The sequence below is a fragment of the Balaenoptera ricei genome, chromosome 6 (genome assembly GCF_028023285.1).
Source record: "Balaenoptera ricei isolate mBalRic1 chromosome 6, mBalRic1.hap2, whole genome shotgun sequence".
In the NCBI taxonomy this organism is placed as follows: domain Eukaryota; kingdom Metazoa; phylum Chordata; class Mammalia; order Artiodactyla; family Balaenopteridae; genus Balaenoptera; species Balaenoptera ricei.
This window is the reverse complement of record NC_082644.1, coordinates 114,332,404-114,358,087: the sequence shown is the minus strand read 5'-3', so window position 1 is coordinate 114,358,087 and position 25,684 is coordinate 114,332,404. Positions and strand designations below refer to the sequence as shown.

Below are 25,684 nucleotides of genomic sequence, written 5' to 3'. Positions count from 1 at the left end.
CCATTTACAAGCAAGAAACAAGAATTCAGAACAAAATTAAGCAGCACTGAAGTATTCATGTCACAAATCTAAAACAAAATGAATACAAGAGTAAAATATCATTTGAATAAATAGTCTTAAATTCATGCTATAAAATAATCCTTAATGGCAAGTTACTAGTTGATACAGCATCCGCTTAGCTAGCTTCATTTACTTCATATGGTGATGAAGTGTGGAGTTGTGAGGTTACCAGTTTATATTGCAAGATAATGACACTGCATTAAGTCATTCAAATTGCTCAACCATTTATAACGGAAAAAAATGTTAGCCCTACTAATAAAAGTGGTGAGAGAGATGGTTTTCACATTAGGAAAATGGTCATTCTCGAAGAAACCAGGTAAGTTTACCTCTTACTATACTCAGGGCAGCAACCAAAGGCTTGGGCAGCAAGTCCAAAGGTTGAATTCACAGCATACTTGTCACTGAGGGGCAGCAAGAGGTCTGTTTACTGAATCTGCTGCAAGGCTTACTCCAGGACTTGATAGAGAACTACACCAGCCCTGTCTGTGCCAGACCCAAGGGGAACCAGAGAGAAAAGGTTCTCTTGTGGGCCGAGAAGTCAAGCACTGGGCAGAAACAGTGGAAACACTCTGGCACTTACTGAAGAGACATATGTGACGAGTGACAACCATTACAAATTTCGAACAATGTGAATGACTCTTCTGAACTTTCAGTTCAGTTGCACTGAGTAATATGAAACCTATGATTTATGAACTAGATAGTTTCATATAAAGAATTTACATAATTCCCCAATACTTTCATATATAAAATTTAATAAATAACCCTGACCAGTCTAGAAGCACCATTCAAGGGGCATGTGCCCTTGGAAAATAGTTTAGGTGTTGCATATTTGAGTCCCTTTCAGTGGAGGCTTCACAGGAAACCATTACAGAATTTAACAATAACAACGACGACGACAACAAAAAAATCACAGTCACTAATGGAAAACATTGTTAAAATAAAATACATTGATTTCTTTAAAGTAAAGCTCATTCACATAGATGATGCCCTCCCAGCCCTTGTTTTGTGTTCCTGCAAATTCTTCCTAGAGTCTAGGCTGTAAAAACAAAAGTAAAAACAAAACCACACACAAAAATATGCAGGCCTATGGTCTGGGCTAAGGGAAAAACAAAGACTTGTTATAACTGCTATCATTAGAAAAGACATCTACTCATGCTCTGGAAGATTTAGAAGTTATCAATTTAGTTCTACAGTATATTCTGCTTAACAGTGAACCGACAGTATCCTTTCTGCTGTTTAAAAAAAAAAACAAAAAAAACAAAAAAACAAAAAACAAAACTGCCAAGGCAGAGCCAATTGGGAGGCTTTCCACTGACCCCAAAATTAACTTGACTTCATATACTGTATTTACAAATATAATTTCTAAATGTATTTACAGCTTTAGTAGAAATTAGAGGGTAGAGAACTGATTAGAATGAAAATAACTGTTTAAAACCACACACATTAGTAAAAGTATAAAATTCTTTGTTTTCACAGTTTGTAATAACAGGTTAAACACCTATAGAAAAGGACGCTGTCACTGTCTTCACATTGTCTACGTATTTGAAAAGGTAGCTCAAGAAGAGACTCAATTATGAACAAACCTATATGAATTCAGGATATATTTTACTGTAAAAGATTTCTTCACATATCACTTTTATCGTAATTGATTTTTGCATTTGTTATAAATGAAACATCTAACCTAAAACTGTACAGAAATAGGGACTTTGCTTTCCAAAAAGAGTCGCTCTAAGGAGTTACACAGCGGACTTCGTCTGCAGAGACGTGAAGTGAACTTCGGGGAGAGAATGTTTCTGTTCTGTGGTCACGTTAATCCTCCTGGCACATCCTCATGTGACAAGGCACAATTAATTGCTGCTGCCCGATGTGAACGGAGTTAATCTTTCACTCGCCCTGCACACTGAGAAGCACGGCAGTGCGCGCGCTCAGAGAGGCCACGCAGCTCTGTGCTGGCCCGCGCGCGGCCTCCCTCGAAGCCCTCTGGGACCTTACAGTACTGGGTTATGGCTTGAGAATTCATTCTTAACACTGCTAGCAGTGGAAAGGGTAAAGTGTTAGCAACATGAATGGGAGCAAGTGGAACTTGCAAAATGTGGAATCGTGATTATTAGAGAGAAACGCAATCAATTTTCTGCCCCTTAACAGTCCCATTACAATGTCTGAACCTGAACTGTACAATCAAAGCAATGTATATTTTTGTCAAAGACAATTTTGGATAAGTCACTCTTTGGTAAACTCAAACCAGTTAAACAAATTTACAAATACAAAGAACTCCATGTAAATAAGGTTAAGACGGACACGGTGACAAGAACCAGGACATTCAAGGCGCTTGCCCCAAGTGCCGCCCCTCCTCACTTGTCTTGTTTATCACAGGATGCTCTAGAGACCTCTCAGAAGGCCCCAAGCCTGAGTGAAAAGAGGCTCCTTCCCTGAGCCTGACCTCTCATGTCCTCCATTTGGGCGTTTCTTGTCACAAACTTAATTTGTATCACAACACAAATTTTTTGCATTTAATTCTTTGAAGGAGAAAAAAAAATAAATCAAAACCAAACTTATTCATGTAAGGAAAAAAAATCACAAACATTTACCTGAAACCCCAGAACATATTTAAGTGGGTAAACACTTGGGGTCCAGCCTCCCCTTGAGGCACACGGCTTTGACAGGAGTTGAGCAAGTGCTTCAGGGAGAGAAGAGACCCCTGACTTAGGCAGTCTGACAGGAAAAGGCATACTATATACCCGGTTAGCAGAAGTCGCTCCTTAGAGCGGCAGGACTCGCGTGTGTCTGTACGTAGTAACACTGATGTGGAGAGCAGCGGCTCACGCGTGAACAGATCCCCTGTGCTGAAGAGATGCTACTGCACAGCTACCACCCCCGGGGGCGATCACACACAAGGGCCTGAATGATTTTTTTCCCCAAAAAAAAAAAAAAAAAATCCCCAAACACCCCCCACCCCAACTCCATTCTTGGTATTTTAAGAGCCAAAAAAGCACGGAAAACCAGCAAACAACTACTTTTGTATTCCTTTAACTCCTAGCCTCTGAGGTTGGTCTGAATTTCGCTTTTGTTTTTCTCTTAGGTGGTTTGTGCTCTTCTCCCGTGGAGACACACTAGTTGTGAGTTTCAGGGCCAAGGTTCTCAAGCAGAGAGCCTGGAGTGCTGACATCTTACCGACAGCCTGCAGCACAAACTCACCACCAAACTGCTTACAACATTACTCTCTGTCGGAGTATACAGTACCAGGGCAATCTCATAAAGCCCGTTTTGTATACTAGAAGCACACGGGTGAACAAAATATAAAACTGAAGACACTTCCTCAAGTACTAATAAAACATTATCCAAATAGGACTCGGGTATGTTTTTATACAGTAATGTGTTTGCCAGCACATGCTTTTGAGGTCTTTTTTCAAGCTATAAACTCAAGAGAGGAAAAAAATTATAATTCACTTTTACCATTAGATTTCACATTTTCTACAACTATACTGACCTAAAAGGTACATAACATAAAAATAGCACCACGTGACCAAAAAATGGTGACACACAGAGATTTGGTGACACACAGAGTATCTTAGAGGGCTTTTTAACTGTTGGTTTCTTCAAGCAGGAAACACTGAGAGAGCGGGGGAGCCACGGAGGCTCTCATCAGCTCACACAATACTAAGATAGATATATTGCTTGCAATTCCCATAGAGTATATCTTTACAAAAAGTACAAATTCCAAGTTCTGCAGTTTCCCTGGGAACTGCATGTAGAAAAAGTTGCTGTGCACCTGAACTGGCTGTTTGAAAAGAGAAAGAAGAAAAAAAACCACAACACTGCTTGGAGAATTTTGTAGACAGAACTACAAATCCCTTTCCTTTAGTGCGAGTACTAACTCACGGTAGAGAGTGATTCGATTTAGTTACCTGGTATGTATGTTTCTACAGTACGGAATGAAGGTAGATTCATAGGCCAGTAAAAACATTGAAAACCACTGCTCCTTTGGGGTTGACTAATATAACACTACTGTATGTAAAAAGGTCAGCACCACGGGTCATCCAGCTTACCTACTGGACAACTAACAAAAATTCCAAATGGTTTCCAACTAGAGTTGAATACATTTTATGGCATTTGGTTTATGTATTTGTTATGAAGCAGAGCTATGAACACTGTGATTTGCTTTGCTTGCTTTTGGACACAATGATTAATATATTTGAAAACCTATTAACATTCTTTTATAAGGGAAATAAAGGGGCAAAACCCTAACATATTAGGTAGGGGCGAGACAGAGTCAAAAGCCCTGTTCACATTGTATTAAATTATATATTCCTCTTACATTCACCTCAACCAGAATAAAATCAAATTTGAGAATGTATATATACTATATATATAATAATTGCTTTATTATATATATATATATAAAAATTGTCTAACTACCCCCTAAAAGTAATTTTAAATTAGAAAAGGTTACCCATTTGTATCAGCTGACGGCATCCCAGCCTCCCTCCACGGAAATGCGCTGGTGCCAGTGCACACAATGAGAGAGTATGCCTCTTGGCAGAGAAAGCAGGGTCAACCAGTTGGCATAGCTAAATCACTGGCAGATTTTGGATGAAGAGTTCAGCCAAAGAGGAATACTGTCAGCCTGTGTTTTCCCTGGATACGCCGCCCTTCATGCTTTGAGCTCCTTGAGGGAGGGAGGGTGGGGGAGAGGATAAACACAATGAAGTGTTCCTTCCAGAAACCTTAGAAAAACTGCCAAGAGACCAAGAGATTTCCAGATGGTTGGGAAAACCAAAGATTACAACAAAGCAAATCACAAATAGGCATTGATTAATGTGCTTTGTGTGGGTGCACTTCTTTACCATCTTAATCAGGAGCATCAGACACCGTGTGAATTTCCATCCGGGAATCTAGGGCCATCTCTGAGGCCGACGCATCGTTTTCTAGTTTCTGTTCCACATACACATCTGTTCTCTCAGGGGACTCGATGCGACTCCTGACCTCAGCTATGCCAGGGTGGTTTTTCCGCAGGTGCTGGTTGAGGGTACCTTGGAATGGAAAGCACTTCCCGCAGATCTCACAGCGGAATGGTTTATCGTCGGTATGGCCCCGGATGTGGTACTCCAGCTGGTCCTTCCGCGTGTACTTCTTCCCGCAGAACTTGCACACAAAGGGGGTGATTCCCATATGGAGTCGCATGTGCCTGTCAAGGCTTCCCTTCTGGTTGAAGGACTTTCCACAGTAAATACAGATCAACCTCTCATTGTACGGGTACCAGTGACCTCTTGCACTCCTCTCCCGGGGGCTGCTCTCAAACCCGGGGTTATTCATCATAGCTTCACTGTCGGAACCCTGCACCAAGCCCTGCAGATCACTGTGCAGATGGACAGACAGAGCCCGCTTCTGGCGGGCACGACCTCCTCGGAAACAGCTCAGCATGGATCTGGATGGGCTGGAATTACTCAAACTTCCAAAAGCTTCAGATACGCCGGCTGGCTGTGAAGCTGCCTGGGAGTAGGAGTAGGCGTGCTGGAGCACAGAACCATAGGAGCCCACATTCACGGCCACAACTTGTTCCCCATCAACCATCTCGGTGTGGTACCCATCGTCTCCCAGGGAGGAGCTGTCGGAACAGCTGGGACGGTCAGACTTTTCCATCTTCACTTTCACCTCAGTGATCTGGCTCTCCCTCCCCAGCAGGTCCCCTTGCTCATGGTCCCCCTCGATCTGAATCTCGTACTCAGAGACGCTCCCGCTGCTCCCTCGGTCCGAGTGCCCTTCCTCCTGTAAACGGCTGCGCAAAGCTTTGCTGGGTGTCGTCTCCATCCGAAGATCACTGCTTGTGGTAGGCTGCCGTACCTGAGAGCAGTATGGAGGGGAGATCTCCACCGGATTGGCAAAGTAGCTGCTGTCTTTAACTCCGTTACGACTCTCTGGAGTTTCTTCCGCACCGACGGTCACAGAGTCCACATCTCCAACACTGATTTTTGAATGGATGCTCTCTAGGATCTGCGTGCACTTGTCAATGACACACTGCATCTGAAGAAAGCTAGCTGCAGTCAGAAAACTGACAACATCCTTCAGCTGCAAGGACATTCTTCCAGTGTAACAAAATGAAAGCAACTGTTCAAACACATTGGGATTTTTAATCACTGATATTGACAAGCCACTCATGGTACTTAATGCTGAATGGTCCCGGAAATAGGGGGAGCTGGCCGCAAGGACTGCTTTGTGGGCTCGGAACGGCTGACCCTGAATGTGGACAATGATGTCACATAGTTTCCCTTGCAGGCGGAGTTCGTTTAGCTGGCTCAGAACGGTGCTGCTGTACTCGGGCACATCAAACTGAATAAAACTGCTGCTGTCCATTTCTACTGACATGAAGCGTAATCTGAGGAAAGAGAGAGTTTCATAATTCGCCAGTGACTCCTCACTAAGTACAAGCGGCATAAACACAGCCTTGCAAAAATACCACCACCCCCTCCATTGTAGCTACTATACCTCCTGGGGTTCGCCTGAGCATTTCTCCTCTTACTTATTTTCAGTCTTTCATGCCTTGGTTAATTCACCTAAAGCTAAATAACCTAATGATCCATTAGCCAAGTCTCCTAATTACCTGACATTCACCTTGATCAAAGTAAAACATGTAACATATAGTAGAGCCATTTTAGCTCTGAGAACTTGGTATCCTTTTAAGAAATATATTTTTCTGTTTCACCTACCTTTGAGGATCTGAAGTACTCTGTAAAACAGAAGTAAATTCATTTAAAAAAATGCTCTGCCTTATTTGTATATTTCCAATTGGTATTTTGCAAGTATACAGCACACTGGATACACCGAATGGAGCTTAAACCTTTTTAGAGTTTGAGTTGTTGTCTTGATGTGCATTTTTCCCCCTTCAGCTCTACACACAGTTATAGCCTTTTGGGTTGGTAATTCATAGCGCAATGCTCGGTCGCTTTCAGTGAAGAGTTTTCAGACAGCAGCATCAAGAAGAGTGATGGACGTGTCAGGAGTGCGTCATCCTCTGCTAGTGCTCACGCTGCTGGTGTGCTCAGGACAGGCTGGCTGCCCTCTGCCTACAATCCACAGCCCCGATCACTCAAAACTACAGGAGGGTGTAGAGCCCAGGCTGCATTCCCGGACCAAAACAACAAAATTAGATCTCACATTTATATTTTTGTTTTTAAAACCCAATCAATAGAAATTTAAACACCTCCTGAATAAGTACTGAATCAAAGAGAAAATCAATAAGGAATAAAGCTATTTAGAAAATAAGAAAACTCACATCAAATCTGCAGTAAGAAGGGTTTAGGAATGAAGTTTACTTATATCTTCAACTTACTTAACAATGCACCCAAAAAGAGATGGACAGATATGTGATAAAGCAAACAAAATAAAATGTTAACAAGTGTAGAGTCTAGATTGAGTATACAGGTGTTTATTGTAAAATTCAACTTTTCTGTATGTTTGAAATTTTTCACAATGAAATGCTGGGGTTCTGAACTAACAAATTTTAACAATGTCAGTGCCTTAAAAAATTTTATCATTAAACAATAAAGAATAAAAATAAATGAAATCACTTATGAGGTTAGAAAAGTTACAAACTAAACCCAAAGAAAACAAAAAAGTAATTAATACAGAAGAGTATTTAATCACAGAGACAAAGTTTTAAAATTTAAGACAAGACAATGTGCAACTAAATCTAAGACTTTTGCAGAAAAAGATCAATCAGTGTGATAAATCACATCAGAATTTTTCTTAACCACCTCAGAATTTATTAAAACATTTTAGTTAGAGAGGAATCCTGTGCCATTATTTATCCTAGATTTATGATTGAAATCAATTTGAAACCCGAGTGGAATGGACATATTTTTAGGATAACATAAATTGGCAGAATTAAAAAGAAACAGAAGTGCCAAAGCACAAATGATCCTCAGGCCATTCACACTGTTCTAGATGCATGCTAAAATATTTAAAGCATCTCAGTTCATATGGCATAAGTCTGATATTAGAATATGGCAAACAGCATAAAGACCGTCAACTTTACCTAAGTAAAGAGACTTCACTAAACAGACTTACTTTAATATCCTAAAGGAAATACTAGCAAATATAACCTATTAAAAGAATAATATATTATGATCAAATGTAAGAATGGCTATATGTTAGGAAATACACAAATATAATTTGCAACCTCAGTAAGTCAAAGGAGAAAAACCATATGGCCAAATCAATTCTATGCCAAAAATGCATTTTAAAAAGTTAACTTACTTTCAAAGTAAGGAAAAAAATACTTAATAAGCTAAGAATAGAACGATATTTTCCTAATATAATAGCATCTACTGCAAACTAAAGGCAACATCACCCTTAAAAAGGAAATATACCTACATTCCCCAAAATGTATTTAGTAGAACACAAGCCCCAAGCTCAATATCCCTACCTCCTAGGAATTAAAAAACATATTAGCATAATAACCCATCTGCAAAGTCCTACAGACAAGACTTCTATTTAACTCAGCAGTTTGCAAACTCATTTAACCATGAAACTCTTCTCTCAAGGTACACATATTAATATTCCAAAGAATTAGTGTTCCCTGGCACACTCTCTGGTAAACACTTTTGTAAAGGAATTCCTGCTAGTGCCTGGAAGGCTACAAGGTTGTCTGCCCATCACTTCTTTTACTTAACGTTGTTCTTGAAATTCCAGCCAAAGAAACAAGGCAAGAGAAAATTAAGGCATATAGCCTTTAGAAAAGAGGAGGTGAAATTATCATCCAAGGGAGATATGACTATTTACGTAGAAAACACAAAAGAATTGCTTGAAAAAAATCTGTTAGAATCAGGATCTAATAAGTGAAGGATTTAAAAAATTATTATTCATAAAAAACCGGTTAGGTAAGCTAATGACAAGTTACAGCCAACAATATTAACATAAACTATAAAATACCTGGGGGATAAACAAAAAATAGGATCTACAAGAAGAAAGCTATAACACTTTAATAAGGACAAAAACATGTATAAACAAAGACACATATCATGCTTCTGGTAGGAAGATTTGATACTATCAAGATGGACACGTTCCCCGCAAGTTAATCTATAAATGTAATGCAGCCCAATGGAGTATTTTCTTAGAAACTTGACAAAATGATTTTAAAATTCATCTAGAACACTGCCGTCCAATAGAAATACAACGCAAGCCATGTGTGTAATGTTTTCTAGCAGTTATATTGTTTAAAAGGAAAAATATAAAATTTAACTCATTTTATTTAACTCAATATATCTAAAACATTATCATTTCAACAACAATATTAGAAAGTTATTAATGAGATATTTTATATTCTTTTTTTCCAAATAAGTCACCGGTATTTTCACAACACTCTTAGAATTTCATGTCTGTCATACCAAGTCTTTAAAATGTGATGTGTATTTTGCACTTACAGCACATCTCAATCTGGAATAACTACATTTCAAGTGCTCAATAGCCACGTGTCGGCAATGGCCACCATACTGGACATTAGATCTAGAAGAAGAAATACTGAAAAAATTTTAGAAAAAGAAAAATACAGCCAAACATATAGATGTCAAAATGTATGAGTAGGCTATAATTCATTCATTTCATAAATATATACTGAGAGTCTTCCGTATGCCTGGCACTACAGCTCCAGGAGAGCTACAATTCTCTTGTTGTAAATTGTGATAAGAGCTATGAGATCTTTCATAATGGAGGAGTGGTCAGAGAAGGCCATTTGAACAAGTGATATCTCAACTGAGACCTAAAGCATGATAAAGGTTAGCCAAATATTGGGGGGCAGGGGGGGAGCTGCAGGGAAAGTTCCAGTTTTCCAGACAGAAGGAATCACATGCACAAAGAGATGAGAGCCCAAGTCAGGAAGGAAGGAAATACTGGAGCACTGTGGCACAGCTGGGACAAGGAGCAAGGGCAGAGGCCACATGAGGCTATCAAGTAGATAGAAATCAGACCAGGATGGGCCTTTGGGGGCCATTTTCAATCAGTGAAAAAGGAAGATTTCTGGAAGTAGATGCTGCTTGGATAATATGAATAAATAATAATAAAGTTAGATCCCTTCTTCACAACATACCCAAAAACAACTTCAAGAGAAGGCATTTCTGAGCACACAAAGGCAGACACCAGAAGAAGAAAGGGAGATTTAACTATTAAATAAAACTTTTATACATCTGAAAAATATCTTTTACCAAAAAACAAAGAGACAAATTATGAAAAATATAACATCTATGGCAGGGAAGTATAAAACTCTTACAAATCAATAAAAGCCAAATATAACAACTGAAAAGTGAACAAGGAATATGAACAGATGCTAAAAAAAAAAAAATTTAAATTGCCTTTAAACATAGTGATAAAATGCTTAATGACTTCATCAATAAACCAAAATATAAAAATTAACACAAGACACAATTGTTCTTTCTCAAATTGCCCAGACTTAAAAACGCAACCCAGCTGGCAGTGTTATAGGAAGAGGGGTGCTCTCACATACTTCTGGTAGGCAAATATAACAAAAGCCTTAAAATGGGAATTTCTCTCAACTCAGCACTCTGTGTTGTAAAAAAAAATCATGAATATAGGCACAAGAATTTATCCATAACTATATTCAATTACAAAACAAACAATGGAAACAACCTGAATGTCCAACAATAAGGGAATTATTAAAGTATGATATGGCTATATACTGAATACGGTATCATTACTAGAATGACGTTAAAGAAGAATTCAAAGTTAGTTCCACAAAATGTAAGTTAGTTCCCATGAGAGCAGGAATTTTTATCTGTTATATTAACTATCTGCCAGATAACTGCCTGGCACATGGTGGATACTCAATAAATATTTGCTGAATAAATATTTAATAACACAGCAAAAAATCAGATCAACTGCAAATGAACAAGAGGGATCTTTATGGGTGATGGAAATGGTCTAAAACTGAATTATGGTGATAGACAACTTTTTAAGTTTACTAAAAGTCACTGAATTTTATACTTAAGATGGGTGAATTTTATATGTAAGTTATATACCTCAACAAAGCTGTTAAAAAATCAGGTAATCACAGAATATACAGAATGATATTTCTAAAAGTATGTATGTATTTACAAATATTAAATATAGAGATAATATTAAAGAATTATAGAAAATATTTACATTAATGTAAGAGTAAAGATGTTTTAACTTTCTTCTTTGTAATTTTCTGTATTTTTCAAATTTCTGTAGTGAACATGTATTACTTGGAATGACAAAAATATATGTATTTTTAAATCCCTACTAGATGATAGTTTGACAGACACTGCTGGTGAGTATAAAATGGTACAAATACTTTGGAGGGCATTTCAGTAGTATCCAGCAAAATTACAAACAATCCCCCATGACTGAGCAATTTCAACTCTAGGAATTTATTACAGGATAGTTCATAACAAAAGATTGGAAACAAACTAAATTCTCATCAAGAGGAGCCTGGCTAATAAATTATGGTATGTCAATACTAAAGACTACTATACAACCAGAAAAAATGAATAAGGAAGCTCTTTTCATACTGGTATGAAACAATCACCATGATATATTGCTGAATGAAAAAGTTGAGATGCAGAGCAGTATGTATGCTATTTGTATAAAGTACTATGAAAACATATACCTCGCTGTGTCAATATATTCATATATAAATATTAGCAAAATATTTTTGGAATGATGCACAAAAACAAATAGCCTCTTGGGACAGGGATGAGGTAGTTGGAAGGCCCATTAGCTTTCAGTGAATCATTTTGAACTCAAAATTTCTAAACTATGTGAATGTATTACTTATTAAAAATAAGTAACATTAAAAAAATTTAAGGCACTTCCTCTAGTTTTTAAGAGATAAGAAAAGATCCTAATATAACCATTAGAAGCATTAATTTGGAGTCGGATATGGATTCAAATGATACCTGCTTTCCATTTGTAAAACCTTGGGCAAGGTACTTTATAACCTTTCCAAGTCTCAGTTTGTTGTTTTTTTTTTTAATGGTAGTATCAATAGCAATAGTCTTTGCCTTATGGGTTGTTATAAGGAATACACGTAGGAAGCACTTAGCACAATGGTTGCTTGGCACGTGGCAATCAAGGTTAGATATTAGAGACTTTTTTTAGGGGGACAGGATGGTGTAACAAAGAGAACTGGCTTTGAAGTTAGACTTGGATATGAATCCTGGTTGTGCCACTTTCTAATAAAAATAATAACAATGAACATTTAAATAGTTACGTGACCTTAGACAAGTCCGTTAACCTTGATCTCTGTATGTAGAAAAGGTCTTGGAAGAACTACTGCCCAACATGACTGCTGTAATAGTTGAATGAGGGAAATTCATGCAATGAATGTGTATAATAGCTTACGTATAATGAGTACCTGTCTTGTGCTAAACACCTTACACAGATTAATTAATTTGATTCTCTTATCAACTCTGTTAGGGGAATACTATGATTGCTGCCATTTTATAGATGAAGAAACTGAAGAAAAGAAGTTAAGACACTTGCCAAAGGTCCCAGAGCTAACAGATGAACTTAGTCTGGCTCCAGGGGTCATGCTCATAACTGCACCAGACTGCCTTCTAGAAACACAGAAACTGCCTGGCACCTGCCAAGTGGTCAAATGTTACCTATTCATTACAGCATTTTCGGGACACAAGGATGTGTAAATAGTGACTTTTGGAAATAAAGGGCAAAAGAAAGGTGGAGTCAGCTTTTTAAAGGTACAGAGTCCTGGACAAAAACCAGTAGAAAAAGGAAAACAAAAAAGCATTTCTGAAATAGTCTGTAAAACTGAAAATAGCTCCACAATGAGGTGTCTTCCTCCTCTGTGTGGCTTTTTATCTTCTTCTCAGAAAAAAGTACAGAACTACACTGGAAAGAAAATCACTGAAGAGAAAAATGAAAGACCATGATTAACACCTAAGAGAGGAATTCCATTTTTCTGCAAAATGAGAAAGGAAGCGCTCCACTCTCCTCTCCTTGACACTGACGCGTCCTCTCGGCAGTGACAATGAGATAGATTCAGAGACTCCTGCCTAAAGCTGCTAACAAGCCAACACTCTCCAATAAGAGGCTTCTCAGAGACTGACACACAGGGAATTTACAGGTAATTTAAGTCCTAGTCACATAAAGGGAGTAAAAGGCGTAATTAATCACAATTCTACACCCAGACCTGACTTATCAGGTCCAGTGGTCCTGAAGCAAAGGAAGCCAGAACCTCTTACAGACACATCAAGTTCAAACAGAACCCTCCACTCCTCTGCAATTTTCCAGCATGGGCTAATCACTGGTTCCTCGAGGGTCTTGATTTCTCCCTTGAATGGAATGTCAGTGGGCCTACACCAAAGTTAGATCAATGTTTAATTTTATTTTTAAAATAAAATATATGTATAAAATATATAAAATGGATAGCAAAATTCTTCTCCAGTGTCTCTCAATCACTGGAAAGAGTTTTTGGGTGTTCTTTCAGGGAAAATTATAAACATATATCAGCATAAACTGTTCTGTACTCTGCTTTTTAAAAATGTATTTAAAGGATAAGCTGGGATGAAGTGAGAGAATGGCATGGACTTATATATACTACCAAATGTAAAATAGATAGCTAGTGGGAAGCAGCTGCATAGCACAGGGAGATCAGCTCGGTGCTTTGTGACCACCTAGAGGGGTGGGATAGGGAGGGTGGGAGGGAGACGCAAGAGGGAGGGGATATGGGGATTTATGTTTATGTATAGCTGATTCACTTTGTGATAAAGCAGAAACTAACACACCTTTGTAAAGCAATTACACTCCAATATAGATGTTAAAAAAAAAAAAAGTATTTAATATACCTTAAAATCTTTCCACAGCAGCACAAGCTCATCTACTTCATTCTCTTTTCTGATTTCATAGTATTCCATGGATGGCTGTGCCACCATGTATTCAATACTTAATCAGTCCCCAGGTGATACCAAAAGCAGGAAACCATTTAAATAGTCATAGTAGTTCCTCCTAGCAGAGGGGCTGCTGCGTTAGTTTTTCACATCCATCGATAATGCCAACTTACCTCCCAAAAGGTGGCAGCAACTGTCCCTTCACCAAGAGCACATGAAGTGCCTGTACCCCCATAACTGCCAATAATGAATATTGAACTTTTTCACTTTCCCCACACTGACAGGTTAAAAGTGGTATCTCATTGTTTTGCTGTGATTTAATTATAAATGAGGTTGATCATCTTTTCTCATCTTCAATGGCAATTTGTCTAAGTTTGTCTTTGAACTGCCTACCCATATCCTTTGCCCATATCTGACTCTATTGAACTATCAGAGTTCTTCGCAAATTAAGAAAATGAGCCTTTTGTCAAATGTGCTGCAAGTATTAGATTTAACTGCAATCACTAAATGACATACTGACTGGGAATTTATTTTTCTACATTTATAGGATATGTTCAATTTCAATCTCTTACGTGCACAAAACCAAAGGGAACTCAAAGATAAATAAGAGTCCCAGTCTTGCAGTTCGATACAGGCTTACTGCAGATTCCTCCCAACTCAGAGAGATATGGGAATGGAGTTCATTTTTGATAATGCAGAGAAGTGGTTTATATTAGTTTTTCATTTAGACTAAGTTTGCAGCTGCTTCAGAAAACGATAATGAATTTGATTATTCCACTCACTGAAGACATCAGAATCAGTATTCTTTAATTCAGCAGATTAATCACAGGTCTTTCTGTCCCATTATATCAATAGTAAACAAAAAAAATCCCCAAACGAGACATTTACATTGCTATATTTTAATTAAAAAACAAGTATATATAAACTGGATATTTTTCTTCAATACCATTAATACTTATTTTAACAATACTTATTTTGGTTTTGTTTGTTAAAACTATATTTTGGATAAGAATGTGAAATACTTCTTTTTAAAAACATACACAAAGAGGATATTAGTTGAAATGATCTGCTGGGAAGTTCAAAATTGTCAGCTCCCCGATTTCTTCATAACCCTCTTCTGCTCATTCAACCAATGGACACACAAACTTCCTGCTCTCCAATTTCTTTAACTGGAGAATACTTTCACCCCTCGGGAAGCAGCTCTCACCTCACACACAGCCTCTGCCACAGTCAGCTGACGAGACTCTGCCACCACTGGTCTCAACAGTGGGTTCTGGGAAGGACCACCTCGGACGTGGGAAGTCCTGACATTTGTCCAGCCACCTCCACACCAGCCTCAGCAACTGAACAAGGGGATCACTGCCACCTTCCACCACACTCCTTAGCCTTCCCCCCTTACTTGGAAAAGCCCATCATCATCATCATCATCATCATCAATTACAATATTTACTGAATGCTCGATACATGCTAGGCATGTCGTAAAGGCCTTATATGTATTACTTCACTGAATTCTCTTGACCTTCCACCAGAAGGCAGGTACTATTACCCTCACTTGAGAGGTGAGGAAACTGAGGCTCCAAAAGGCTAACTTAACTTCTTCAGGGCTGTTGCAAAGTCTGGCCATCTAGACCCCTACACAATAACCCCTTATCCTTGTTTAATTTGCCCAAGGGGAGTAGCTGGACCAGACCAGTAAGAGAGGCAGGAGAGTTGAGGGAAAGGCAGGAGGAAAAGAAAGCTTGCCCTAGGTTACCTTCCTGCCCTAGGGTGGTGGCCAGGGAAAGGGACAGTGACAGGTGACAACCTCCTACCACTGCCCAGGGCTCTTACTCCTTCCTCTGCCAGGAGGAAGGAGATGAAGAAAGGCAAAAGGGAGCATTTTAGTAATATCCATCAAACTTACAAGCGCACATGCCCTGTGCACGAGCAATCTCAGCTCTAGGAATTTACCACAGTACCCTCTTTCAAGATCAAAATCTCCCTCTTTTCTAGATCTAAGTCACTGGTAGAAGGAAGGGCTATGATCAGAAAAAAGTCCCAGGTGGCCCTCCAGCTACAGTATATTATGCCTTCCATATTCACAGCTTTTACTCCCTCTTCCCCATCAGAGCCCTACACCCTGGCTGATTTTACCTGCTTTAAATAAACAGCTATCTTCATATGCTAAAGCCTCTATTCATTAGAAACCACGGATCTAGGGCTCAAGTAAGTGGTCCTTTTGGTGTTCGAGGGTGAAAGTCACAGAGAGCAGATGCTGCCAAGACACAGGTTCAGCCCAAGTTCAAGAGAATTCAAAGCAGCACTGAGACTGGCATTTAAAAAGCAAGAGCAGACTGTGAGGGGCCATCCAGGACTGACCAAGTAGCGAGGAAGCCAGGTCTGACCAAGTAGCAAGGAAGCCAGGTCTGAAAGCACTGAGGACAGCAGCAAGGCCAGCACAGGCCAGGGCAAGACGGAACCACGAGGAGTGAAGAGCGACCAGGTTCGGGAAGAGCACAGCCACATGTTGGGGAGTTCAGGCAGACTGGGCAACCAGAGAAGGGAGGCCATTCACACAGCGAGGCAGTGTGGGCACGAGCCACAGGGGAGAGGCTCTGTCCCCTAAATTACCATACAAGCCAGCCTGGGACACTCGACCCACAGACTTGAAGTGCAAAGTGAAGGAGAAGGGTCCTAGAAATAAACATGCACGCATGCTCTGAAAAGAAAACTAAGATCTGATGCAAGACCATATGACAACAAGGCTTAGCAAGTAAAGCTGCTTGAAATCTTTGCAAGCTCCCACCCAAAAAAAGCTACAGAACATATGACCACCCCCAGGCATCAGGACAAGACGCTGTTCTGAAACGCTACAAACAAGGGAATGATACCCCCTAATCCAGATTCCAAAGCTCACCAAGAATAAACACACTTTACCTGAAGGAGCTTTAAAAGAGTCACTTCGTAAAGACAGGGAAACCAGCTGACCATAATCTAACAGACACGGCTGATCCTGGGAAGGGTGGACAGACGCCAGTTCGTCGCCACTCTGTTCCTCCTCTCACCTGGCTCCTCCCACTGAGTTTGAGCAAATGAGGCAAAAAGGTAGTGAGTGCTCTTCTGTATGACCACTATAGGTTCACACAAAATAAAACGCCCCATTAATGGAAATTACAGCTCCCTAAGTTTTCAAAGGTGCTGCATATTTAACAATTTCTTATAAAGCACTAGGGAATGTAAGGAGGGTCCTATTATTTTCCATTTAATGTCATTATAGTCTTATGACACTATATTTAAAAGACTTAACTATCACCAAAAAATAACTAAAAGAAAGCATGGGTGAATTTATTTATAATAATGTCATAGAGGCCTCTGCAAGCATGACATAAGTCCCAGAAGCCACAAAGACAAGGACAAATACATTTAACAACATAGAAATATATAATAAAAAAAATCCACCCCCCAAGCCGAAAGATAAACGACATATTGAAGGAAAGTACGTGCACATTTGACAAAGGGCTATATTATAACTCAAACAGATTTGGACTGACACACAAAATCCTATGGAAGAAGGTGCAAAAGATATTAACAGTTCAAAGAAAAAGTGATCAAAAACATATGAAAAGATGTTTAGCTTTATTCATGATCAAGACCTGTGAATTACAAAAAGAAAAAATGAGATACCATTCGTAACCCATCAGACCTGCACACATTTTAAAAGTGTGCAGGTGTAATCCTGAGGGATAATCTGGTAGTATCGATTAAGATGTAAAAAGCATTCATCGTTTGGCCCACAATTAACTATTAAGAATTAAGCCTACAAATACACAGTACTTACAATAGCATATTAGGATATGTATGTCCACTGAGCATTTTTATTTGCTATAGCAAATTTTAAAAAAAAGAGGGAAACGAGCTCAAAATCCAGAGAAGACTTGTTCAAAAAACAAAAAACAAAAAACAAAAAAAACAATCAACAATGAAACACTACCCAGCCATTAAGAAGAATAAATAGACCTGTATCCTTCGACATGGAAAAGAGCTCTAATATTTAGCCAAAACCAGCAAGCCATAGAAAAATCTGTAGGTATATATGTGATTCACTTCATGTACTCTTCTTAAAAGAACAAGTATATACTGCTGTATCCATTCTGGAAGGAATCCCATGAAACCATTAAAGTTGGTGACTTTTGGGAATGAGGACTACAGACTGGGGAGAGGGAAGGGAAACAGACTTCTATACTTTTTGAATTTTTTTATCATATAGCTGTATTATTCTCACTAAAAGTGTTTTTAAGACATGTTATAGGGTTTTACCTAAAAATGTATAATTTTTAAAACCAAGAAATCCAGAGAAAGATAGGCTGCAAATGGGTAATTACTGTATCAAGCAGACAATTACAGAGGCAGAAACAAAGAACTATGAGAGCAATGACAAGACTGATTACTTTTGACCAAAGTGAATTTTTTTTAATCAAAGAGAATAAATAAAGTCTTCATGGTGGAAGTAATATTTGAACAGGACTTTGCATTTCAAATGGAACAGAAAGAACACTTCAGGCAGAGGAATGGCAGAAGCAAAGAACACTGGAGTGAAAATGTATGGTGTCTGGGGTAGTGGCCAGGGCCCAGGTACAAGGAGTGACGAGGGAAAGAGGAATGCCACAGTGGGAACGTCGACGGCCTTGAATACGAGCCTGGAAATCTCAAACTGGATTCCGGTGGCAGCCAATTTGAACACGAGTCCAAAGAAGGACTCAACAGGGCTTGGAGACGGAGGGATGCTACCCACTCTGGAAGTTAGTTCCGCCTGAGACAAGCTGAGTTTAGGCTGCCCACTGGGCATCTGAACAGAGTTGTCCAATAGGCACAATTTGGGAGTAATCAAAAATTGTACTAGCCAAGGACGGATGTGGTAACATGCGGTTACTAAAAGGGAAAACAGAAAACACAGTTGAGAACAGAAAGTACAGTTATTTGCTCCTACTGTAACATGGTATCTCACGAAAGAGGAAACATCCACACCTAGCCCTCTCCTTAAGGCACCGTTTCATTGACTAATAAAATTCTGCATCGTGCCTTTTGTTAAGCTGTAAGGAAACCAAACAGTGAAAACCAGAACCTAGACTAGTGCTATCTTCCCACACTGCAAATCCATTCTAAAGAGAACCTAAAGATGAGAAAAGACACTTAAATGTCATCTGGGCAAAACACCCACATGGGCCTTGAAGTCCCCTCTACAAAATCCTTGGGTAAAACCCGGTAACTGTTTCCCCGTAATGACAACCAGAGCAAAAGTAAAAGTGTAAAACCTAAGCAAATGAGATGTGCTGATTTTTGAGCCTCCCGTGCTGCTGAGCTCACACCCTCGGTGGTGAGCTCTCTGAGGGCAGGGACTGTGTGCCCAGAGCCCAGCAGTGTGTCTGGCAGAGAGAGGCTCTCAGCAACCTAAACCAAGCTGGTGGCTCAAAATCCATGACTGCCACCATGGCGGCACCCTCAGCTTTCAACTCTTCTTGCTGAACACCCAAGAGACGTAGGATCGTCTCACCAGCAGGAAAAATCTAGCAAGGTGATTCACTCCCATCTAACCCATAAACACTCTAATTTGCTCCACTTCATTTAAAAATACCCTGCGACACTTCCAAGAAAGGAAAGCAAGGTTACAAATTTGGAAGCTGTTTAAGGCACCAGGAAGTACCCATTATTCTCCATCAAGATGCTCATGATTCCAAACCCAGATTTGCACCTGCTGGCTTCAGTCACTTGCTGATACTGGAGACACAACTCAAGCTAGACTTTCTCTATCAGGCACTGAAGACCTGAAGATCCCTGTCATTCTCAAACAAAAAGTCATTAAAAAGACCGCAGAATGGAAGCACTGGGGACAACAGGCATGGTAACAGCAGTCACAAGGATATAAAAATAACTTTCCTAGGTATTTCTGCCTGGGTCTAGAGCAAAACTAAAATTGAGCTGTCATGAAGTACAATCTAATCTTTCAGAAAGCAGCAGCCGAATAACACCAGGCCTGCATGAAACATTCTGGTGCTGCTGAAACCCAATGCAAGAAAAAAATAAATAAAATGGCATTCCGTGATGGATATTCATGAAGTACTCATCCTAATTTAAAAGAAAACAAGTCTAGAGTTCTTACTGCATTAATTCATGTGAGCCTGAAAGAACATTTTTATCCAAACTGTTAGATTTCCTACCAAGGCGTTAACATTCTCCAAGTCTGCTCAGATACACTGATTCTGAGAGTGCGGTTTCGTTTGACAGTGGAGACTGTCCTTCAGTCAGTGCAAAACATCAGAAGCTTCTTCTGAGCTTTCCTAGCAGAGTAGGAATGGACTCTTTAACCTGACTGGCAATAACAGTTACTGAGCTCCAACTGTGTTCTGTACACTAAGTAAGCTCTCTACCTGCTCACTGAATCTTCATGACAACACTATGAGATAGACACGGCAGCTATCCCCATTCTACACGTGAGAAAACACTTAGAGAGACTAAGAACCTTTCCCAAACTCACTAATGACTGGCTGAGCCAGGATTTGAACCTGGATTTGACAGTCTCCAGAGCCAGAATTCTTATCTCCTGTAAGAATAAGATTTTAATCCAGGCACAGTGGTGAGAAGTAGGGGTTTTATTGGTGCTAGAATCTTACTGATCACCTTTGAGTGGAAAAAAATTTCTCATTTAAGGGTGTATCATTACACCAACACAGTGATAACTAAGGGGTTACAATTCCTTGTACTTTGCAGCCATTTCTCTGCATAATGTCCATTCCTTTTACTTCTGTCTATGAAGTGGGCAATTAGATGTAAAATCCTATCATGAAATAGAAAGATTTGTTTCAGTTAAAGGAATGAATAAGTTTTCTTAAGGCAAAGAACTCAAAAAAGTCAAAGAGTAGCAACTTATCTGCTTACTGCTGGCATTTCAGGGGGCACCAGGCCTGGGAAATATATTAAGTCCCACCTCTAAAGATAAAAGGATTAGAAAAGCTCACCTTGAATTGCTTTCTTCCATGAGGCTTTCCATGCCATCAATACAACCAGAAAATAACCGTTAGAAATTAAACTGCTTTCAGTTGATGACCTTCACTAAGCTAAATTCAGCAGTTTCTCAGCTACAAAACATTAAATGGACACAATTAAGAAGTTTGAAAACCATTAAGCAGAATTTAAACTAGAGAAAGATGAAAATTAATGGGAATAAAACATAATGACACGTTATAGATTCGTGATACTGACATTTTTGACAAGCGCTTCAGCTGGAAGGTAAAAGTAGGATCCAGAGACATGTAGAAATACACAGCTCAGTAAATACACCGAGGTTCAGCAGCCTATCATTTCTCCACCTTGATAAATTTACACCTAATAATGATGATGATGATGAAAATGTAAATATTAAGCAGTTACTAGGTGCTATAAACTTTGCTACCTCCTTCCTATACTTTTTTTCACTTTAAAACTCACAAAACCCTAGGAAGTGGATTTTATTATCCCCATACTACAAATGAGAAAACAGAGGCTCAGAGACATTATATAAATTGTCCAAGTTCACATGGCTAGTAAGTAGCCTTGCTGGGATTCAAACCCAGACCGGTCTGATTCCAAAGCTGATGTACTTTCCCCACAGCCTCCAACTGAAGAATTACATGATGTTTTCTTTTCCCATAATCAAGAGTAAACATTTTAATGTTTCAAAGATTCATTTTATGTTAACTGCACTCGAAGAATGAAAGCTGAAAACATCCACCTTGAATGGCAGCATTAGACGTAAATGATATATGACAGAGAAAACTGATAACTAATAAAAGATTCTCCTTTAAAAAAGGGGGGGTTCAAAAAAATTTAAGTCATTTACCAACAAAAATTAGGAAGTATTTGCATACCTATTACAAAAGCCCAGCTACAGTATTAGATATTACAAGGGCTTCAAGAGAAGTATTAAGACAAAATGCCCTCAAAAAAAATACCCACTTCAGCTGGGACAAGAGCAAGTTCAGTAACCAAGGAACAAGTGCTGAATCCTGTGCTTTAGATTCTGAGTGCCACAAAGGCATGGGGGTAGGGCAGTCAGGGAACACCCTCTGGAGGAAGTATATCTTCAGCAGGGGCTTAAAGGAAGTGAAATGGAGAATTTACACAGAGGAGAAGAAAAAGGAGGCCAGTACTTCAGAAGGGGGAACAAGAGGAGCAACGCCCTAGAAGCAGTCACAAACTCGCTTCTGCAGGAGACAGACTGGGAGGAGAAGCAGCAAATAAGGTCCAAGGAGGTGAGGAGAGCCTTGAAAAGACACAGTGGGCACTGACTGGACGCAGTGTGGCAGGCAGAGGAGGTACTCAGCTTTGAATAGTGGTATAAATACCTGTGGCCTTTTAGCTGATCTCCTGGCCCCCAGCCTCTCCCTTCCTCTCCTGTAAATGATCATGAACCACCCCTAGTCTCTTGCCTCTCACCACTGCCTTTAGAATAGTTTCAACTTTGGCCTGGTGTTCAAGTTCTTTCAGGAACTAGCCCGGCCAATCTTTCCTTATTCCCTTCCTTTAAGCACCCTTCTCTACAAGGAAACCGGTCCATTCACTAACTCCATAGGATCACTGGGTCTGATTCTTCTTTTCCTATCTGAGTCCTACTCATCCTTTAACAGCCAGCTCAAACCTCACCCCCTCACTAAAGCCTTTCCTGACCACTTGGCCTATAGTAACCTCCATCTCTCCTTCCTCTTAATTCTACAGCACACAGGCTTGACTCATCAATCAATTACCTTTTCACAGGTATAATCTCAGCACCCAGTGTAAAGCTGCTTGGAGGCTGTAAGTGTGCCTCCTACTATTTTACCCCACCACATGGAACAGCATCTTGACATTTAATAAGCAAGCAAACACTCAACTCTTTTTTTGACTTCCTATATTAAGTTTAGCATTAGCATAAAGGAAGGATGGAAGAGGTGGGGGCGACTTCTGAAGTCAGAGACCAGCTAAGAAGCTGTTGCAATAATCCAGATGTGAGGCAAAGAGGGCCTGACTAGGGAACAAAGAGAAAATGGGCAGATATAAACAACAAAAAAAAATTTTGCATGCAAAAACTCAGCAGGATGTGATTGACTACTACTAGGAACAAAAGCAAGGGATGAATTAGGATAAGGTTAGGTTTAGAAACGCTTCTTGGATTCATTTTAAAGCCTGTCTGAAAACAAGTGTATTAAGCGGCTAAAAAGTCCACATTTGCAAAAAGTCTTCGGTGAAACTGCCCAATATCTTGAACCAGGGACAGCCATTCCAATTTCAGACATACACAGAATGGTAGAGCTGGAAGGGTCTTTAGAGAGCTTATCTAAAACCCTCACTGATCAGGTGGGGAAACTGAGGCCCAGCATGGAAGAGGCTTGCTGAAAGCCTCAAGACTGAGACTCCCAGACTAATCGTGCCCCAAGGCACAGCCGCCTAGCCTAGAAGGACACTGTTTACACACCCAGGCCAGCCCAGCCCTCCGTAATGGCAGGACCGTCTGAGGGCGAGAGTGACCATGGAGACGTCCAGGGCCAAGCAGGACGCGCCGCCGCCTGTTTACCTGGAGAAAAGCCGTGGCGTGGGGCAGGAGCTCGGTTGCAGCCACCAGCAGGGCCGACCCCGCGGCCCGGCCCGGCTCTCCGGGGGACTTAACCATCCGGCCTCCCCGTACAAAGGGGGAGCGCCCCCGGGGCCGAGGGGCCCGGAAGCAGGGGATCCCGAGACGCCCGGGCAGAGGCTGGGGAGCCCGGGGCAGCTGGCCGAGCGCTACCCTCAGACCCGCCAGCAGCGCCCGTTCTCCGGGGCCAAGCAGGGTTGGCCCCTTGGGGGCGCGCGCCGGACCAGAGCAGGTGCCCAGAGCTTCCCGACCCCGCCCGGCCTCGGCTCCAACCCGCACCACCCGCCCACCCGCCGGCCCACAGGGCTGACCAGGCGCTGAGGCTCCCGCCCCGCCGCGCCCAGAGGGAACCGGACAGCGGCCAGGGGCTGCCACCGACCCCGCTTGCTCCGCCCGCGCCTCGCCAGCCGCCCGCCGCCCCACGCCGGCGCGCCTCACCTGCGGAGAGCGCCGCGCTCACATCGCCCGCCCGCGGCGCCCCCTCCGCCGCCGCCGGCGCCAGGCCCGTCCCCGCCGCTCCGGCTGCCGCCCCAGCCCGCGCCCCCCGCCCCCGGAAGCGCTTCTCTGCCCCGCCCCCTCAGCGCCGGCGCTTCCGGGCAGGCGCGGACCGGGGTGCTGGCGACGCGGGACGGGCCTGTCTCCGGGACTCCGAGTCCGGGATCCTGCTCGGGCTGTGTCCGGGAGTCTCGCCGCGGACGAATGGGCTAGCGGCAGCCTTGGTCCCGACTCCGGGAGGGAGCGGCGGCAGCTCCGCGCATCACGGCCTCCCGCCCGCCTTCTCCTCGGCGCCCCCTGCTGGCGGGAGGAGGGCTGCTCCGCGGGGCGCGCCCGGGGCTCCCGGAGCGGAATGGGTGAGAGGCCAGGACCCTCGACCTGCCATCACCCGGGGCCTCCACCCACCGTGCGCCCAGCCTTCCGCTTCCGAGACCCTCGCTCTCACAGCCCTTCGGATGCCTGCCCCTCACCCAGGCTGCACAGCGGTTACCTGTGCGGTGGTTACCTTGCCAGATCGGGTCACCTAACTTAGGACCTTGGGCAGAGTCCCTCTCCCTCAAAGCGGAGATAAAAATAACGAACTTGGGGATGTGAAACTCCTGTCACAGACCAAGTCTCAAAAAAAATGTGCATTTCCAGATCCTTGGAGAAACCCAATCTTGACACTCGGGTGGGAGTGGGAGCCTCGCTCAGCATTTTCCACTCTGTTTCAGGCGAATTTAACACCCTTTGAAGACCTTCCCTTTACATTTTGGTGGACTCCTGCGAAGTTGTGGCCGAAGTTTATTTTCCTTTTTCTGACTTAGTAATAAAAATAAACTAGGAGTCAAAGATATCAGCTCCTCTTCAAGTTAGAAAGCTGAGACTTCCTGATGTTACCTCATCCTTCGCAAGCGGGAACTCCCTCCAGGCTCCGTCCAGTAGTCACCTTCCAATAACAAGGGCCACCTTTTGTTGAACGCTGGGCAGGGCGCTGTGTAGACACTTTATAGACATGACCTCCTTTAATACACAACCCCAGGACTGTTAATATCCCCATTTTATCAAGGAGTGAAGAACTGAGGTTCAGAGAAGTTAAGTGTCATCTAAAGTCACACAGCTAAATGGCAGACTTGGGATGAGCTCCCTTGTCTGTCTGACTCCAGGCAGGAACTTTTTGTGGCAATGGAATATTCCGAACAGAACTTTAGGTAACCTAACTGCAGGCACCTGGGCAGAGAGTCTCACTCTCTAATTACTATTCTTCTTGAGCTATTTCCTTGAGATCTGGCCCCAAGAGTGAAGTCAGTGAACCCAAAGGCATAGGAAGACATCGTCTTGTCAGGCCAGGTTTTCTCAGGACCACTGGGCTGATTCACACCCCACATGAGTGAGTTCCTGTTTCCCCACAGACCAGCTGTGGGCTTCATCATTTTAACTGATTTTTGCTAAATTTGTTGGTAAGAATTGGGGTCTTCTTGGCTGTAATAATCGTATTTGCGTGTCATTAAGGATTATAAAGACTGAAATGTTCCTTAGTATTTAACCTTTGTGCCACGTGTCTCAAAGTTATTAGCCATCCGTCCATTGGACACTGGGTATTTCCCTCATAGCTTTATATTTATTCCCCCACCTCACTGGGTCACTCAACTCA

At 41.5% G+C, this 25,684-nt stretch overlaps 1 protein-coding gene across 1 annotated transcript; it reads right to left on the bottom strand.

Moving 5' to 3' along the window:
• Positions 1–3,016: 3,016 nt before the first annotated feature.
• On the bottom strand, positions 3,017–24,063 carry ZBTB34 (zinc finger and BTB domain containing 34). The gene is made up of 2 exons (XM_059926575.1): positions 23,995–24,063; positions 3,017–6,433 (listed from the first exon to the last, which is right to left on the bottom strand). The coding sequence occupies exon 2, from the start codon at positions 6,421–6,423 to the stop codon at positions 4,909–4,911; it is 1,515 nt and encodes a 504-aa protein (XP_059782558.1). The 5' UTR covers positions 6,424–6,433; positions 23,995–24,063; the 3' UTR covers positions 3,017–4,908.
• Between the last annotated feature and the right edge of the window lie 1,621 nt (positions 24,064–25,684).

What these genes read in the sequence shown, in the direction of transcription:
- ZBTB34 (XM_059926575.1), bottom strand. Translation starts at nt 6,423, where the DNA reads ATGTCAGTAGAAATGGACAGCAGCAGTTTTATTCAGTTTGATGTGCCC.